General features: G+C 37.5%; 1 protein-coding gene across 1 annotated transcript; it reads right to left on the bottom strand.

The window, feature by feature from the left end:
- Nucleotides 1-5,301: 5,301 nt before the first annotated feature.
- Nucleotides 5,302-17,985, bottom strand: dap (death-associated protein). Its single transcript, XM_020925612.2, has 4 exons — nucleotides 17,757-17,985; nucleotides 16,791-16,890; nucleotides 10,717-10,759; nucleotides 5,302-6,660 (listed from the first exon to the last, which is right to left on the bottom strand). Exons 1-4 carry the CDS (start codon nucleotides 17,809-17,811, stop codon nucleotides 6,541-6,543), a joined length of 318 nt encoding a protein of 105 aa, XP_020781271.1. The 5' UTR covers nucleotides 17,812-17,985; the 3' UTR covers nucleotides 5,302-6,540.
- Between the last annotated feature and the right edge of the window lie 994 nt (nucleotides 17,986-18,979).

Here is an 18,979-nt window from a genome sequence, read left to right as displayed (position 1 = left end):
GTTCAGCTCAAATTTTGGTAGAAAACCTGATTTTACAAAATTGTAATTCAATTTTGCAAAATGAAAATTTTCAATATTGTCTTTTCAATCAATTTCACATTCCCACTCATGCAATCATTTTAGTGTGATAGCCTACTTTTACTATATCTTAAGTGGGCCATAGCTGCATTATAATAATACAGAAAACACAGTAAATACCTCTGTCACCTCTGCAGGATGCCACCATTCGAGTGGTCAGTGGGGCCTGGATGGATCGGTTCATATTTAGGTCATGGTTGTAGTTGAAACATCTGTTGGTTCAGATTGTAACCTGAGATTATGCGCCCCTTCAGGCTTGCTCAGCTATTTCTCCCTCTCACACTCTCTCTCTCCTCCTCCTCTCTCTTCCTCCTCTTCTCCCTTTCCCCAAATCCAAATCCCCAGATAGACTCAAAGTATCTACTCATATGGGACACTATTTACTGATAGTACACGAGCTATTATGCCAGCTCGGTTGGGAATTATTTGGGATTTACACTGACCTCTTTATGTCGCCAGTGCAGCGGTTGATGGGGGAATCCACACCTGAGGCCCTCTGCTGGTGGGTTTTAGTATAATAGTTACACTATTTTCTTTATTGGTCTGTGCTTACTATGGAAAAAATGCTGTGTTTTAAGTATTCTATTAAGATCTTCAGCAGTATTGCTTAATAGTCTATATGTTATATTAGACAACCAAAATCACCTTAACTCAGTCTATGCTGACGTCACCTTTAACAGTTAATATTATGTTCATTCAAAGCAAATTGTTCACAGCTGAAGATGATCTATTAAAAATAATATAAGACACTGATTATAAAATATTTCAATTGCAACATAATATATTTAAATGAGATCAACATTTCATTTTTGGTTGTAGAACAAACGGTGCCCTCAGCATTTGAAAATGCATTTGACATTTTATTTATTTATTTATTCAATGTTTTACCAGGGAAGTCAATTGAGAACACCTTCTTATTTACAATGAAGACATGGCCAAGAGGCAGTATAAAACATCAATCATAACATGAAAACGATAAATCGAAACTTGAAACAGTGAAACATTTGCAGACTAAAGATATAAAAGTGTTAAAAGCATGTGCACTGATCCTGCAAAATACATTCATCATAAACCAGAAGTTAAAATAATGTTATCTGAATAAAAAGTCTGTAAAATTCCACAGCCACTGGAGTATGTATGTTCTGATTCTGTAAATGACAATATGGATATATGTCTTCACACTTTTCTGCTTTCCAGGGAGACTACCAAAATAGACTGGATTCCAGCCAATCAGCACTCCAGAAAACTGAAGCTCTGGATTGAATATTAAACCTTAGTGAGTCATTGCAGCCAATATGTCACAGTAACTTTGTCATTTTATCAAACAGCACAAACAGAAGTCCTGGATCTTAAAATCTAGATCCTATCCAGTTTGTCTGTTGACTGAATACTTGTGCTCTCTATAGTATACAGTAGTTGCTCCTTTGCACAAACCAGTTGAAACCAGTTGTAATTTTCTGCACACCACATGGCAAGCAGCTGGCCATGTATACTCAGGGCTAATATAATTAAGTGCCTAAAATGTGAATGACATCCAGGTAAAGTGCTCTCAACTATAAAATGGACATTTATTATATTTGACAAGGATTGCAAAGACGTACTATGAACATGACTGAAATTAATGTATTTTTTGGAAATTGGCAGGGAGATTTTTGAACATTTTTGCATATCTATAAATAGTCTCTCACTGGGCAGCTCTTTGCACTAATGTTGATAGTTTCCATGGATACAGCCTGTTAAGCTTCAGATACATCCAATACAAAAGGCCAGTAAGGTCTACAAGTATTTTTACAACAATTTCAAAAGCCAGTTAGTGAATTTAAAGGTGCACTATGCAATTTTTCAGATGGGAAGTCTGACTGTTTTTTTCTGTCCATAGAGATGTTATTGCTTTGTCTAAGATGTTGCATAGACATCGAGTTAGACTTAGGCAAACTTGATTGATCCACAAGGGAAATTACTCAGATACAGAAGCTCAGACATCATAGTAAAATATAATAACAAAGAGCAAAATATATAAATGGTAGGAGTGTAACGATATCCAAGTCTCACGATACGATATCATCAAGGTATGAACCTCACGGTACAATATTTATTGCGATATCGTGGGAAAGCTCACGATATGACGGGGAGGCTCACGATTAGGGATGTAACGATATCCAAATCTCTCTGTATGATATTTTCACAATATACATCTCAGGGTACAATATTTATTGTGATATTTTGTGGAGGCTTACAAAACTGTGTAAAAAATATGTTACTTTTTCCTCTTAAAATGCCTTGACAAGACTCAATCCAAAGAACTAAGACTTAAAAGTGCTTAGAATTGTTATTTCTTCTTGTAGTCTACGTTGAAATGGAGCAAAGGATCATGGTCTATGTTGTTCCCTCTGTCTTTTTTTTTTTAGCTATTGCTGCACCATAACTCTTAATTTAAGCAAAGAGACTTGTAATTCGATATATATTGTGACAAACTTTGACTATACGATATCAAGATATTTCAGTTATTGTTACATCTCCAATAAATGGTGATAACAAAATCAAAATAAGCAGCAATAATAGCAAGAGACAGGTGTCAATAAAATCATAAAATGTATTTGTACAAGCAAAACTAAAATATAGAAATGTATCATTACAATATGGCATTTCCAGTTCCAATTTTTATTGCCCTGATATAGTACCTTAAAAAAACATGTATTCTCAGGGTCACCTCTCCAGAGATCTGATCGCCGCCACCTGCTAAATGTCATACTGAGAAACACTTCAGGCAGAGCAATAACATCTCCATGGAGACAAGTACGTTAAGGAAGCTCCAGCGTAAAGTTCCATAATGCACCTTTAACATAAAGACTGTAAAGTGATGTCTCTCCCACTGTACACATCTCCAGCAGTGACTTTGGCTGTGGTTTGACGGGTTTTATTGGTCTAACAGGAGCTGACAGAACACCTGGCCGCAGACGCCTGTGAAAAGATGGATTACATGCACTAGCACCTGGCTCACGGTTGCGTGCGTGTGTTTGTGAAGGCAGGAAAACAGCGCACAAGAAAAGATGAGTGTGTTTCATTTGAAAACACCACCTGAGCCCAAATCCCTCCGAGCACGGCTAATTCTCCACGGGACCCTCAAATATAGTGTTCAAGAGTTACAAGGCGTGACCTATCAAGGGCATGTACCAACTTTGCACCCCATTCCCATTTGCCGTATTTTCAGTTTTAAAGTAAACAGTAGGCTACTAATATGAGTACAAACACTGAATATACTTTTTGGGCTGTGTCTCAAATCTATTTCTTTTATTCCTCAGTGGTCGATGCTCAAAGAGATGAGCGAGCCAACAGGAAACGACCTTCTACAGTCACCTGTCCTTAGTGGGTGGGATCTACAGACATGGATAAAATTGTTGGTATCCCTCTAGCAATGAAAGAAAAATCAACAATGGTCACTGAAATAACTCTGAAACTGACAAAAGCAATATAAATACAAATTTACTGAAAATTGTCCAACAAAAATCAAATGTTGGTTTTCATCTGTGGTTAAACAGAATCATTAGAAAAAACAAAATAATGAAAGTGGCCTGGACAAAAATGATGGTACCCTTAATATTTTGTTTCACAACCTTGTCTCAGGTTTGAAAGGTGCCTTCTCCACACAGCATGTTTCAGCTCATTTTACAGATGTTCAACAGAATTTAGATCTGGGCTCACAGAAGAACACACCAGAACAGTCCAATGTTTTGTTCTTAGCCATTCTTGTGTGTTTTTAGCTGTGTGTTTTGGGTCATTATCATATTGGAAGACCCGTGGCCTGCGACTGAGACCAAGCTTTCTGACACTAGGCCACACATTTCGTTCCAAAATATCTTGACAGTTTTGAGATTCCATTGAATTTTGCACAGATTCAAGACACCCTGTGCCAGATGCCATACAAAACAGCCCCAGAACCAAGCCTCCTTCATGCTTCACAGTAGGGACAGTGTTCTTTTCTTGGTGTGCTTCATTTTTGCGTCTGTGAACATAGAGCTGATGTGTCTTGCCAAAGAGCTCCAGTTTTGTCTCATCTGTCCAAAGGACATTCTCCCAGAAGCTTTGTGGCTTGTCAATATTCATTGTGGCAAATTCCAGTCTCACTTTTTTATGATTTGCTCTCAGCAGTGGTGTCCTCACATGAAGTCCACTTTGGCTCAAACAGTGATGGATGGTGCGATCTGACACTGATGTACCTTGTCCTTTGAGTTCACATTCAATTTCTTTGGAGGTTGTTCTGGGCTTTTTGGTTACCATTCGTATGATCCATCTCTTGAATTTGTCATCAGTTTTCCTCTTGCGTCCACATCCATGGAGGTTGGCTTCAGTCCTGTGGACCTTAAACTTCCGAGTAACATGTGCAACTGTAATCATAGGAACATCAAACTGCTTGGAGACGGTCTTATTGTTTTTATCTTTAACCTGCTTGTCTATTATTGTCTTTCTAGTCTCCTGACACAGTTCTCTTCTTCTCTTTCTCTGGTCCATGTTCAGTGTTGTATCCATCATGTTCCCAACGGCACAATAACACATGTCCCCATTTAAACAAGCAGACTGACTGAGGACAAGTTTGAAGGCAGAGAGACACACCTAAGTTTAACATGTCCCTATTGTCCAATTACTTACAATCTTTTCTATGGGTACCATCATATTTGTCCAGGCCAGTTTCATTAGTTTTTTTTTTTTTTTTATAATTCTGTTGAACAACACATCAAAAACTGTGTCTGATTTTCATTGGTTATTTTTCAGGAATTTATTCATTATTTTTTTTCATTAGTTTCAATTATTTCAGTGACCATTGTTGATTTTTCTTTCCATACCAGAGGGGTACAAACAATTTTGTCCACATCTGTACGTTTACTTACACACCATCCGATCATTGTCTTATTTCTGGAGTTGTCAGATTACTCAGATGACATGTACAGTTACATCTGATGTGAGTAATCAGATTTCTTTCTAATTGTTCACACAAGTTTTGGCAAGGAAAGTTGTGTGAAAAAGGGTAAAATAATGTGGAAAAGACAAAAGAAAGTACTTATATTCTTACTGGAGCTTTGAATCAGGAATAACAAGTTGGCATTTACAGTAACGGTAGTGAAAGTAGCAGATTTGAAATGTGTTAGAGTTCACAGTTCTCTAAGCTTCCCTAAAACCCCCAAGTAAAATTACAAAACAAAAAAAATAAAAATCAATGCAATGCACTCATGGTAGTCAATATCTTTATTTAACTATGACAACCACACCTAATACCACTCACAAACTAAAGATTTATACAATTTGAACATTTTTCTCAAGCAAAAGAACCAAGCAAAAACAAAAATAAAGCTTTTTTTAAACTTAAATTAACATACGAAATTATTCTTTCTTGGCATTACTATATATATATTCTCTTTTTTAGAACCTGATCATTAGTGTTGAAACATGTGACACTTAACAGTACAGGATTCAGGTGAGAAATATAACATGGTGTCTGTATGCAAATGTGTACGATTGCAAAAAAAAAAATTAAAAAATCCCAAATTAGATAAATGTGATATGTGTTTAGAAATGTCAATAATGGCTAGCTGGAATAACAAGTTTTTACTTCAGTGTTAAGCTGCCACTTCTTTGACTTGTAATACTTTTTATGGAATGTATGCTTGAACAAATTATACTACAAAATGGTTGATATTGCCTATAAAGAAAAAAAAAAAACAGCAAATCCTTCTATGATCGGATAAAGAGGCAAGCACTGTGATATTTGAGGCAATAGAGATAGACAGCAAAGAAGCCCAAACACATGCCAAAAGCCTAGATCAGCTATTCGTTTTATAGGGAGAGTTAGCTGCCAATTTGTACTATTTGGGAAGGTAAAAGATTTGTCACCACTCTACTGATTATAAAATGAGTTTTTATTTGGTCGTATTACATTACTATGCTCCATGCTGTAACTGTGCAATATGGCAACTATTTTTTTTGTATGAAGCATTTCGATTGGTTATTTAACATCATTTGGGCTCATGCTTTGAGGTCATAGGTTGCGAGGGGTTTGATAACATGGATTTTGCGATTGGCTGGTTGTTGTGTTGTGGTATCGGTATATATGCGTGCAATGGAAGCTCCCCATCAGATTCAAATCCCGCTCACTTTATATTAATACAATTACACTCCATCGCCTATGTAAACCACAGTAAGACATATAGACAACTGTTAAGGACACAAAAGTGCAGAGTGTGAATAGTGCGACACCTAGCAGCACTGTTGTAAACTGATTTCTACATAGTGACCATATACTGGCATAAGGTACTTTGATTACGCAGTCAAGCAATAATTACTCTGATAAAAGGGCTAAGATTTGAAGCTGGTGGGGGGAAAGTCTTCATCGCTTGTGTGTTTGGTTGCGAAAGGCCGGTCGGTGGGGTAGTTAGCGTCGGCACGGTAGCTCGTCCCGGGGGGTAAGGTTCACTTGCGGGGCTGGTGGATGTGCTGGTTAATGTGCTGTGCGGGGGGCAGCTTGGGGACTCCCGGATGGGGCTTCTGGTGGGCCACCTGGGCAGCAGCAGGTGTGAAGTCCTTATCTCCCTGAACAGAGAGAAGCCACATTAGCGAGGAAGGGATTGGTGCTAAAGGCTACACAAAGTTAATGCAGGTTTGGGTGCATGAGTTTATATTCTTGCAGCGAGATATAGTATTTAATTTTCTGTACAGTGCTTCTGATTATCTGGACAGACTTCTACAATTAGCATTCTACTGATTTCTTCTATTTTTTATTTTTTTTTATAATTATTTCGCAACAATTTCTGTTTCTGAGTCAAATCATCTGCCATCCAGAGCTCAGCGATTTCAAAATAAGTTGGCTTCCTGACATACCCACAAGGCTAGTGTCATTTCACAATCATATTTGTAACTACTTGTTATATTATAGTTTTATATTATTGTCGTTTATGCAAGTATTTTGGGTTTCAAATGTACCTTCTTGCAAACTGTGCTTAGGATACATTTGGAACAGTTAATCAAAGTTATAATATTACATCTACTGTATTTGATATGCTATAATTAGGGCTGGGAATCACAGGGTCCCTCTCTATTCGATATGATACACGGCCCACGATGCGATATTATCATGATATGCAGACACATGCATCAGTTGATACATTAAACATGATACTCTGATATACTGCTGTTTTTAAAGAAGCTCTCTCTATTAAACCATTACAATTGCAAAGTTTATATAAAATACATCCACTTAAGTCATCAAAACTGTGAATATGTCAAGTGTATTGCCTCAACAAGTTTCTTTTCACTAAATAAGCAACAAAATTACAGTGTAATCCCCAAAAAATGGCTAAAATAACCCCAAAATATTCTTGCCGATATATCAATATAGCAGTCCACAACGATACTGTATCAAAAAATTTTGATACAGCATATTCACGATATAACCAGTGCTTCCCTGAAGTGTTTACAAGATTATTAATTAATCTACGTCGTTTCCCACAGTATGTGCAAAATCAACAATAGTGCAGAAAAACAAGCTTTGTGTGTATCTTGTGACCTATTTTAAAACCCCAGCCTCAGATGACTGCTACAACAATATGAAAATCCCTAAAGTGCATGAAGAGTACAGTAATCGTGCCCAGCTCATCTGTTCTGCAATCTGTCTTTCCAAGAAATACTGTGTTTATAAACAACCTTGGACCAAATCGGATCAAAGCGCAAACCAATAACAAGTATTTGAGGATTTTAATTACTGGCTTATGGCACCACATTTGCCTATGTTTCCCAAGTTAATCAGCAGTGATTCCTTTTTCATATATTAAAGGTTACTCAATTATGAACATAGTCTTCTACCAGAGTCCCTAAATCTCTCATTCTGAAGTCGTGCCCATATATAGCTCCTCCTGTCTTTACTTACTGTGCAGTATGCCTTAATATTTCTACTTCCAGACGATTCACATAGATAAAGTTATATAACCGACTTAATCTGTGCATAAACCCCTCCTCCTTGTTGATTTAATGTAATCCTCAGCCTATGCATATGGTGGCTTTTGCTTCCTCCCACTGTGGAAAACATCAGTATAGCCTTAACTTTGATGTGAGCTGAAAGTGCTGACTTTTATCTGCTAGAAATTACTAAGGATTTAGAAGTAAACTAATGAAAAACAAATCCAAGAAGGAAGAATGCATAAAGTAACCTGTACATATAAAACTAAGCAACTCTGGTTAACAGACACTTAATAATTTATTATAATTTAGTCAGTGGTATTTCTCAAGAACTTTGATTTAGTTTTATGATTTAATATTTTTAGTTTTAGTTGACAAAAATGTTAAAATGCTAATTTAGGTCGACCAAACAGTAGTTTTAGATAATCAGAAAACATATATTTTTATTCTACCTATGATATTGTATTAATATACTGTATTATTAATATAAAGTGAATGGGGTTTGGGGCTCTGGGGTTGAAAAGTAAAGCCAGGTGCTCCACATGCCCGTTTATTCATTTATGTTTAGTATTTATTAGTCAACAAAAATGTCAGTACTTTTACTTTTTACTCATAGTTACTGTTTAATTTTCTTTTAGTCAACAAAAACAAGACATTGATGGAAACTACTACAAAATATTTTAGCCTTAGCCTTGTTACACCTTAGTCTTAGAGGTTATAGAAAGTACTAGGAAACAGCAGTTAAAATTTTGTGAACACAAAAAGTAAATGTCATCAAGTTCATCGAAAGTGATAAATCTGCGTTGCCTGAGATTTTCCCATACAAAACCTTAACAGTGCGTCCAATATAAAAGCGCAGGTTGAGTGTAAGTGCTCACAGAGGAGAAGTGTTTCACTCAGCTCCTAAAAGCCTGTTCAGAGCTTTACGTAGTGCTCGCCTCAGTCTGATGGCACTGATAGCAGGCAGCAGAGGGGAATGTGAGGATCGGGGAGAGACGGGATGCCTGCCACCTCGTTGATATTGGACTAATCTTACGCAAACAATCCACATGCCCCCAGTCACCAAAATAAAGCTTTGAGTAGGGCCGCAAGATTAACTGCAAATCCAATCGAAATTTTAAAATGGATGCAATTAGAAAATCGCAAAGACAGCAACTTTTGCAGTGCCAGCATTTCCTCCACAACAACTAAATAAACTGTCCTATTCTGCATAAAAACTGCTAACCTGAAGTTTAGATCTGTACACGCGTTCTGAAATGAGATTTTTATATTAGATTGTCAGCTCAGATTTCAGTCGTTTTGTCAATTCTTCTGGACGTGTTCAAAGGTCATATGCTACGCAAAACTGACTCTTGTGAGCTTCATGTTAGAATGTTGTTACGTCCTCAGGTATGTTTGTGATGAGGACATAGATCAGAAATAGTTTAAAATATGACCTTTGAACAGAATCTTATTATTAAAACATGCATCTAATTGCATCTTGTCAGAAAAATCGCAATTACAATTTTTTCCTCAACTCATTCAGCCTATTCTATCTTTTGAGCATCCAGGAAATCAAGGACACTTTTTTCCCCCTTACGTGTGTGCTGTATGTTCACACTGCATTTGAGAGGACGCAGTCTACAAACACCACTATTCACAGATGTTGACCCACTTTCTACAGAGCCGGGTCAAGGTTGTTTAAACCTTTTACTTTACCGCCTTAAAAACACCACAAACAAAACCCAAACAGCCTGAAAAATTGCACCTTTTTCTTTTTATCACAGTAAAATACAACCTGTCCTCTGCTGTTGTCGAAGCGGCTGGTAAGATTGACAGCGACCCTTTCCAGATATTTCTCTCCTGTGTTTCTGTGCACTAAACTAATCTAACAGTTTTGAGAACAGTGAATAATTATCAAGAGCATGTTGTTAATGAATCAGGATATAGAATTAATGAAATCTTTGTTAATTTCTTAAAATAGTGATTGGATTCAGTGTCATAGAAGTCTCAAAAACATACTATTTTTTAAGTTCTGTCACCCTTTTTGTTGATGTACTAACCCGCTAATAAATTCTTTAAGCAGAGCCCATGTTTCAAAAGCTATGCGCAAATTTCAAACTATTTTCAATGCATGCTCTAGGCTTGTCAAAGCATCGAAAATCTGGTACTAATCAATGTTAAAACTAGTATTGAAACTAGATATTAATTTGAAAAGATACTCATTGTATCGATACTAAAAAAGTCACATTCACAGGATAGAAATGAACCTTTCCTGAATAGCTTTAGTATGATCTTACGCTATATTAGAGCAAGTATAAAAGCACACAGAGTAGTATGCACCATGGACCACTATGGAACCTACCTGTATGAGAGATTACACAGATATAAGGTCACATGGAAATGGCCTACTACAATTTAATATTGAAAATGACTTTCTACTGTTTTTTTTAATTTCCCTCATGAACAGAAATGTATTGAGTATAGAGCCTATTCCTTAGTTTGGAAATATAGAGTTTGAAACTTTACTATCATGACAACACTATGCTCCAATTAACCAATTAACCAACTGCTTTAGTGCTGTAGAAATAGCAACTAAATTTTTTACCAATCTATGACAAGGCAAACTGCTTGGGTGTCCTATGTGTTTTTAACAGCTTCTAGTTCTTTCATATTTATTTTGCAGTGGTGTCTTTATTGTGAGTGTGTGCATACCTTTGTAACCACTCCAGACACGATGACTGGAGGCTTTGGTGGGCTGAAAGAAGAGAGGAGGGACATAGCGTTAGTCATCGAAATAAGCTAACCTTGCAGCATAGTGTGTATAAATTGTTGCTTGTACACCAGCAAAATGCATCCAAAAGTTGTCCTAACACAAAATCCACATAGCCGTAAACTCTCCGGAGACACACGCTCATACAAACCGGATGGACCTGCAGGCAGATTAAATAGGCCCCATTCATCCTCACCAAATACATGGCAAGTGTACGGTAAGAAGAGAGGGAGAGGGAGTGAAAAAAGGTATAAAGGAGTCAATGAAGGAAAGGAAAAATGAACTAAGATGAAGGCTGAAGACTTATGGGAGCAGAGAGGGCAGCCACGAAAGGTTGCTGAAATCCCTTCATTATAATACATGGAAGTGGAGAGTATAGGTGGGCGATATTTCAAGACTTGATGCAGCGTTGCCATGGCAATTAACAACAAACAGATGCTCAAAATGGTGCTTATACAAAGAAGCTGAAATGCATTAAAAGAGAGATTTAAAAAATCATACCGACATTGTTGATGTGAAGGTAAAATTAAATTATTCTTAATTAATGTAATCATATATCATCTATACTGGGAAAGCTGAGCAAAAGTTGCAAAAAATTAACAAAATAAAATAAATATAAAATAAATATCAGAGTTTTTGTGATTCTTCAGCCTTAACTACATTTACAAACAGTTTTTAGCACATTTCTGATAGATTACAAAACTATAATCTGGTTATCGTTGATGGAATTGTCCAAAAATATGAGATATTAATTTGTGTCAATACTGCGTACTGTAGCTGTCCCAACGCTCACTCATACATAGTAGAGCAAAGAGGCATAGGACCAAGAAAAGAGATGAGGAGGAGGAACGCACGACCCGAGGTAAGTATCGACCTTGACATGACAAACGAGCAGCATCTAATTTCATGGCAGCGTCACCCCCGGCAACCAGCGTACAGTTGTTGTAGCCACCTTTAAAACTCCACTCAAAGTCATTAGCAATAGCAGTGAGCATGTCCAACTTATAACACAAACCATTAACGGTGTGTGCAAATGTAGTGAAGACGTGGGACGGGTGCTGTGAAATGGAAACAGCCCAAATTAAATTATTGAAGTGGATTATAAGTGATACAAAACATCTGCTACTGATTTTCAACAGTTTATGGGGCAGGGAAAACTTTTTAATCATGGTTAATTTAATCATGTTGTGGATATAAAGACATCTGGGCGTCCAGGCAATCAATAGTCCACTAGTCAGAAACTAATCTCAAAATGTTGGTATTAAATGTTCATGTAGATTTTTATATTTTGTTTAACTTTTGGGCTGGACAGAGTTGCTTAGCTAAACTACGCATTTTTTCTGGTGATCTGCTTGTCTCTAGACGGATGTTATTACTTTGCCTGGAATGTTCCACATTATGGCATTAAATGTTTCTCCATAGAGACAAGCATGTGACACCACCAGGCCAAGTTGCAGGTCAATAAAAATACCTCCTTTAACATGTCTTTGAAGGTATTTGAGCAACAAAATTGAACAAACGCAAACAAGTTAAATGCAGTACTGTGGAGCATTTCAGGCCAAGCAATAACTTCGCTGATTTTGCTTTGCATAGTACAGCATTAAACATATCTATATCAGATTTTATTAAATTACTGGTGTTTTATTGCTCAGTCATGGTAGAAATGTTTGACTTAATACCAAATTGTAGAACATTCCAGGCAAAACAATAACAAGAAGGTGGCAAACTTTCCACCAGAAAGGTTAGGGTAACTAATCTCAAAATAGGCATGCAAATTACAAATAATGTTTTAATAATAAATGTTGAAAAGTAAAAGAATCCAAATATTTCAGGTATTAACACTTAAAAAAAACAAAAAAACAATCCCGTGTGTTAATTCCATGTCTAATACTAAAGTCACACTAGTTTTATGAACAGTAGTTGTCAAAGTGAGCTGCAGGTGCCCAGAGGTGGGGGAGAGGTGAACAGACTCACAGCTGGAGATGGATTCACTTGTGAGGCAGCGTGGGCTGCTTTCCAACCCATGCTGTGTTATCACAAGTCTCTGTTGTATTATACTGTATTACCTCCACCACACTGTCTAAGGATACAACCCAAAATAAACTGATACAACTATAAAATATGTGTGGGAAAATGTAGTAGAAAGATCTAAATCAACAACTTGCATTTCCAATACAAATTAGACACTATGCTGTTTAAAAGATGCACTATGTAACTTTTCTATAGGAGGGTACGCCACCTGCTTGCTTCCATGGAGATGTTATTGCTTTGCCTGAAATGTTCCACAGTTTGGCATTAAATCAAACATTTCTACCATGACTTTTTGAGCAATAAAAACACCAGTAATTTAATCAAATCTGATACGTTTAATGCCAGAGAAGCAAAGCAATATCATCGCCATGACAAGACAAGACTAAGACTGTGGTGTACCATCCTCCTCAGAAGTTAAATAGTGCATCTTTTACTATAGAAATAAAGACTAAATTATGGGTTTTAGTCATGCCACATAATAAGATAATGATTTCTATTGAGGGATAAGCCTGATTTCTTTTATATGGGCCCAGTGATCTCCTATAATCTACACTGGTGAAATATGTGTGTGGTGTATAGAGGGAGAGTCAATAGAGATGTAGACAACACAACCAACCAAAGCAAATCAGACAAAGCTTTCTGATACGATTTGGTTCAATGCCATGCAGAGGATGGTTTCATTGACCGTGTTAACCTGCGGGGGGCAGTAGAGAGCTTCAAGGAATTCCCAGCCTTTTTTCCAGCCTTTGTTCAATGAAAGAATAGTTAGAAGAAACAAAAAGAAAAGGTGGAAGAAAAGTGGTTCCGAGGCGCATATGGCAAATCAGCTAAATTACCAAAATAACTCAAATGCTGACGTGTGTGTTACTTTATAATGTATAATTCACTGTATTTAGGCTTCCAGTCACAACTCATCTAAACTACTGCTGCCACCCCACCCATATCTCCCTCACTCTCTCTCTCTGTGCTTCACCAGAGCAGGAAGTTTGTGCCGTGGGCGAGGTGCTGGTTGCTATAGAAACTGATGCCTGTTGCCTGCACGATATTAGAAAACCTGCAATATGAAATAATTATGTTACTGCAATAATTAATATTTGTAAGTATTCTAACAAACCACATTTTAAATAGTAAGTATAATTAACCAAAAACTAAATAAATGAATATTCGAAACTAATTAGAAACTAAATCAGGTATTTATAGAGTAATATAGAAGAGTGTAAGAGTGGCACGCTGGCTAAGTGGCCACTAGCACTCTCGCCTCACATCAAGAGGGTTCTGGGTTTGATTTGGACAAACATCAACCCATACATGCTCAATAGGTAAAATCCTGCAACTAAGGTAGTTCAAGTTTAGAAGGATGGGTCAAATGCAGATGACCAAAAACATACAGGGACAATAAAATGCACCTTAACCCTAAAAAAATATAAAAATCTATATTGCACCGGCTTTCTGCCCTCCTCCCCTCTTCTCCCCTTTCCCCCTCTCCCCTTGACATTTTCACTAACTGTGCCCAGTGCTCACTTCAGCACAGGTCCATGCACTCACTGTGTCCAGGGTTTGCTCAAGTGGACACAGCAGCAGCAGCAGCAGCTTTTTGGAAGGCATCCATGTGTTAGCTGCATCTGAGGGAGAACTGTGACAAAGCACGCACAGAACCCAGAAGTAAACTTAAGAGTGACATTGCTATTGTGAAAGACTTTTAAAGGACTTTGGAACATGAATTTAAACTTTATAAGAGTTAGACAAGAGTGAAGCTAACTAGTAAACCTCCAGACATTTCCCAACCATAGAGATAAACAGGTTTGGATAAGGCTTCATTCATAAAACAATACATTTTACAACACAGACTTGTTTCATACAAACCACTTAGAAAACTGCATTTATGCTTGTGCTAAAGAATCATTTGCTGAAATTTTTGGCACTATATTTTATTATAACCAGCATGTGCTATTTTGAAACAGCCCACTCTCTCTTCACCTACCTCTCTTAAAAGACTCTGCACAATATTGTACAGCTCCCTAAAACCCTTTGGATAGAAACACTGCTTTGTGCCACTGTTGATCGTATTCCTAATGCATCCTAAGACATTCTCCTGACAGCCAGTGGTCATGCATGCTTCCTGGGTCACTAGTCCTTGCTCTTCTGTCTCCCCGCTGCTTTCTTATCTTTGTATCACAACAGCCTCCCAAGGTTTCCATACGTTCCTAATCCTCTCTATCCTGGTAACCCATCTCCGCCGCTCACGGCCCGCGCCCTGCCTGTCTATCTCTGGTAGATTGGGTGCGGCAGGTGCGCTCCTGACTAGAACGCTTCAGTGGCTGCTACTAATGTGAAATTTAGCCAGCGGCCACCTGCTCAGCGTCCATCAGCGGGACACAGGCAGGACAGACGGACTTTGTGTGAGTCAGAGAAATTACTGATGGATTGTCATTACTCAGCAACAGAAATTTGTCTCTGGTGCACACAAAAAAAAAGATAATGCAATGAGAAGAATTTAAGACTAATAAGAGATTAGACAAAACTCACACAGAAAACTCTCACAGAAAACTACTGTGTACAGAAAGGTACTGGTAAATGACATGAAAGGCAGATTAAACTGCAGTCACTCATGCACTCTCCATTCAGCTATGGCCTATATAAATCACCGTAAAGCAAATAAATAAGTGTACTAATAAAAAAAATTAAAAAAGGTTGATAAAGACAAATTGACAATTAAACGATCAAAGGACTACAGCCCTAAATGCCGACAAAATTCTCTTACATATTTTTTAACCATTAGACAAATTTATAATATAGATCTGTGTAAAAGTATTTCCAGAATAAAGAAATAACAGGTCATTCAAGTTAAATAATTGGTACTTGATTTTTTTCAGCAGTCCTTTTGTCACTAAGTGAGCTGTTCAGTTCATGCACACTAGCTCAAAATTTTGAGAGGTTCAAGGAGAACAAACAAACTGACAATTTCATTCAGTGTGTAAAGCATAATCTGGTACACTGATATTATATTTGAATACAGAGAAGGGATAAATAGTCTTAAATTGCTTAAAACACACATATTTGGTCACAAACTTATAAATAAGTTCTTGTCAGTGACACATTTGATATAGTTTCTGCTCCAATTGCCACACTGCATAAGAAACCTGCATGTTAAGAGCGTGATCCAGGATATAATTAAAGCGTGTCTGTGTGTGTCAGTTTGAGAAAAGAACATGCACATGCAGAAGATTTCTTGACAGTTGGCAGTGTTCTTGAACCTTGCTCGCTGCTGTGCATTGCTGTCAGCTCCCATTTATCACCTTTCATTAACACACACACACACACTCACACAAGCTGATAGGCTGTGTGAATACAACACCTGTACCAATATACACACAGCTCTCATGAATATTGAGCAGACAAATGCAGGGCAGGTATGAGGAGCAGACACTGTAATGAACACAACATGCAACAACCAGCTTCATCTCAAGTGGAATGACCTTACAGTGGGAAAATGGAATTGTTAGTGGGTGGTTCAGAAGGAAAAAACACTGTTTAGAAAAATAAAGTGAAAATGCTCAAGTCATGCACACTATACAGAAGAGATCATCAGCATGTGTTTATGCTGTAATTAGTAAAAAATCAGGTCATTTACAGGAGCAGATGAGAGCAAGACTCCTTATGACTATACAGGCAAAATGTATAATAAAAATAGGTTAATTTGCAAGGTTATATTGCATGTTATGTATACTAAAGTCTCATGTCATGCATAAGTTTAATGAGAATTTTCGAACAGTTACGAGCATTTGTTATGTGGACAATGTTTCTTAATTTTTGTTCACTTCCACAGCAACTTTAATGCATTTGTTTCTGACTTTTTAATCTTACTCTACTTTTGATTAAAAACATATGTTTTTCCTTCTATGGTAAGAGCAACATGTTTACGGTACATAAGAGGTGTTTCCACTGTAAACAGATGTGATGTTCACTAACACTAACAGTCTTTTACCTGCTGCTCTCATACTCCTCCTCGTCCTCATCCTTCTGGGGAGGTTCTGGAGCTGGAGTTGGCTGGTGCTTCTGCACTATCCTCATACCTCCAGCTTTCACTGACACACAACATAAAGGCAATGATTATTTAAAGAACAAAACACTCTAATCAATCACTGTCTGAACATAAAACACTCAGAAGAACACCAGGTTTGTACCCAATACTGTGTGATCATGATATAATTAACCTCACTGATGTAGGCTATTTAAACATTAACTCTACATAATGTGTTGGGTTTGTAACATATTTCCGATTGCTAGTTTGTGCAGCTGTGCCAGATGTCTCTAACACAAACTGCCAAACTTGAAATGTGTGCTAAAAAGGTCAAAGTAGTTGATTACAGGCTGCAGTGTAAACAGGTGTTACGTCCCCTTTGCCATTGAGCAAGAGAGTAAACGTGGTAACCTTGACCGGACTTTTTCCCTTTGAAACATAGCTTGTGAAAGTCCTCCCCCTAATGACAGCTTGAGCATGTTATCTTTCTGTGCAATCAGGACAGCAGCTCCTATCCTAGTGCGGTATCTCCCATTGACCACTGCTGCATAGGCCCAGTGCCCTGTCAGCAACATCACCCCTCCTCTCTCCCAAGTCCACGTACACGTTTCCTTTTGCCTACATCCGCACAGTCCTGACCCTCTACGTAAACCATGTGCAGCCAATATTAAACCTAACATTGTGATAGTGCCTAGTGGGAGCTAGTAGGCTACAAAGATTTAACGAGGCTGCTACAATAAGGAAGTAAGAAAATAAAGCCATTTACGAGCTGTCTTAAAAGCGCTGTCAGGTTATATACCACCTTAAACAGCATGCTATCTATCATGTCAAATCATTTTAAAGATTATATTATGCTTATTTACAATGGAGCCTGGGTTTGGTTCATTACGAAGGAAAGGGAAAAGGAAGAAAACAACACAACATGCTTACCTGCAGGAAGATGTCCTCCTTTCATTTCCACTTTCTCCTTCGGTGGTGAGGCCATGTCTAATGCAATCTAAAGCTCGCTGACAATATAGTAACGAGCGTCCCCGGGTGAACTAAGGCGGGTTTCAGCCTCAAATTGTGGACTACACAATCTGAATCGTCAACGTGGCTTTTTTCCTGAGTATTGTTTGGGAACCGTGCGTAATGACGCGCTGTGAACTGTGCGGAGCGTGTGAGCGTAAGTAGCGTGATGACGTAGAGTGTTCAAGACGGAAAAAAATGGGAATCCATAAAGGCTAAGACTTAAATTATTAAATACTATGTTGTATATTGACGATCTACATACTGAAAGCTCCCACAAAGTAAACAAGTATGAAAAGCAATATTTTATCAACCTTCCAAATTAAACAGCATTCGATGAGCAAAATTAGATAAGGCTAGGGTGATCAGATATTCAAAATTAAAAACGGGGACACACTCGGGTTGTGATGGTCGGTAATTTAAAAAAAAAAAGAAAAAAAAAAAAGTGAAATGATCGTTTACATTCTTTCCACACATCCACACGTGTCAGTATTTATTCTGGGGGGCTTTTTATTTATTTATTTTTATAATTTTTTTTTGCCTTATGCTCATTTTCAAGCATTTTTCTGTAGTTTAGCTAAAAGAAAAAGACAATATGTTGGCCTATTTACTGTAGATGGGTAACAATTTGGTCAAAAACATGGACAACTGGAAAATTTCTTGTATTAAACTGGGACAAATCAGTGGTTTAGTAGAAATCTGCTGGGACACGGGACACAGGGCTCAAAACTGGGACTGTCCCTGGTAAATAAGGATGTCTGGTCACCCTAGATTAGACTCTTCATTCAAAGAATATCATGTTCTGATTTGCTTATAGCTATATGGTATTGGTGATAATGTTTCATCACTCTGAAACCCATGGGTGGACTACAACTAGGCCAACTATAAAGACCCAGACTGGCATTGGGAGCACATTAACAAGAGCCTATCTTTGTTACTGTAGTGTTGACATTACAAGTCTGCCTGAATGGGAGTTTTAATTAGGGCCATACGTTAAGTAGCCTGTGTTAACAAGGATAAATATGCTATGTTTCTATAAAATATGAACGCAACTGACCTTCATCTGCTAGCTGTAAGAAATTAAAATGAATATGACATATGAATATAACATTAATAAAAGTCTGCAGTGCCAAATAGAGAAGAGA

This window comes from Boleophthalmus pectinirostris, unplaced genomic scaffold, assembly GCF_026225935.1.
Source record: "Boleophthalmus pectinirostris isolate CB_2022bp ecotype Guang Dong unplaced genomic scaffold, ASM2622593v1 HiC_scaffold_15, whole genome shotgun sequence".
In the NCBI taxonomy this organism is placed as follows: Eukaryota; Metazoa; Chordata; class Actinopteri; order Gobiiformes; family Gobiidae; genus Boleophthalmus; species Boleophthalmus pectinirostris.
Note: the sequence above shows the minus strand (reverse complement) of the source record. Positions and strands in the feature narration are given on the sequence as shown.

What these genes read in the sequence shown, in the direction of transcription:
- dap (XM_020925612.2), bottom strand. Translation starts at nt 17,811, where the DNA reads ATGGCCTCACCACCGAAGGAGAAAGTGGAAATGAAAGGAGGACATCTT. An exon ending in GAGGAGTATGAGAGCAGCAG is followed by an intron (nt 10,760 to 16,790) that starts GTAAAAGACTGT and finishes CTCTTCTTTCAG; the next exon opens with CCCACCAAAGCCTCCAGTCA. An exon ending in TGTCTGGAGTGGTTACAAAG is followed by an intron (nt 6,661 to 10,716) that starts GTATGCACACAC and finishes CTCTCTGTTCAG; the next exon opens with GGAGATAAGGACTTCACACC.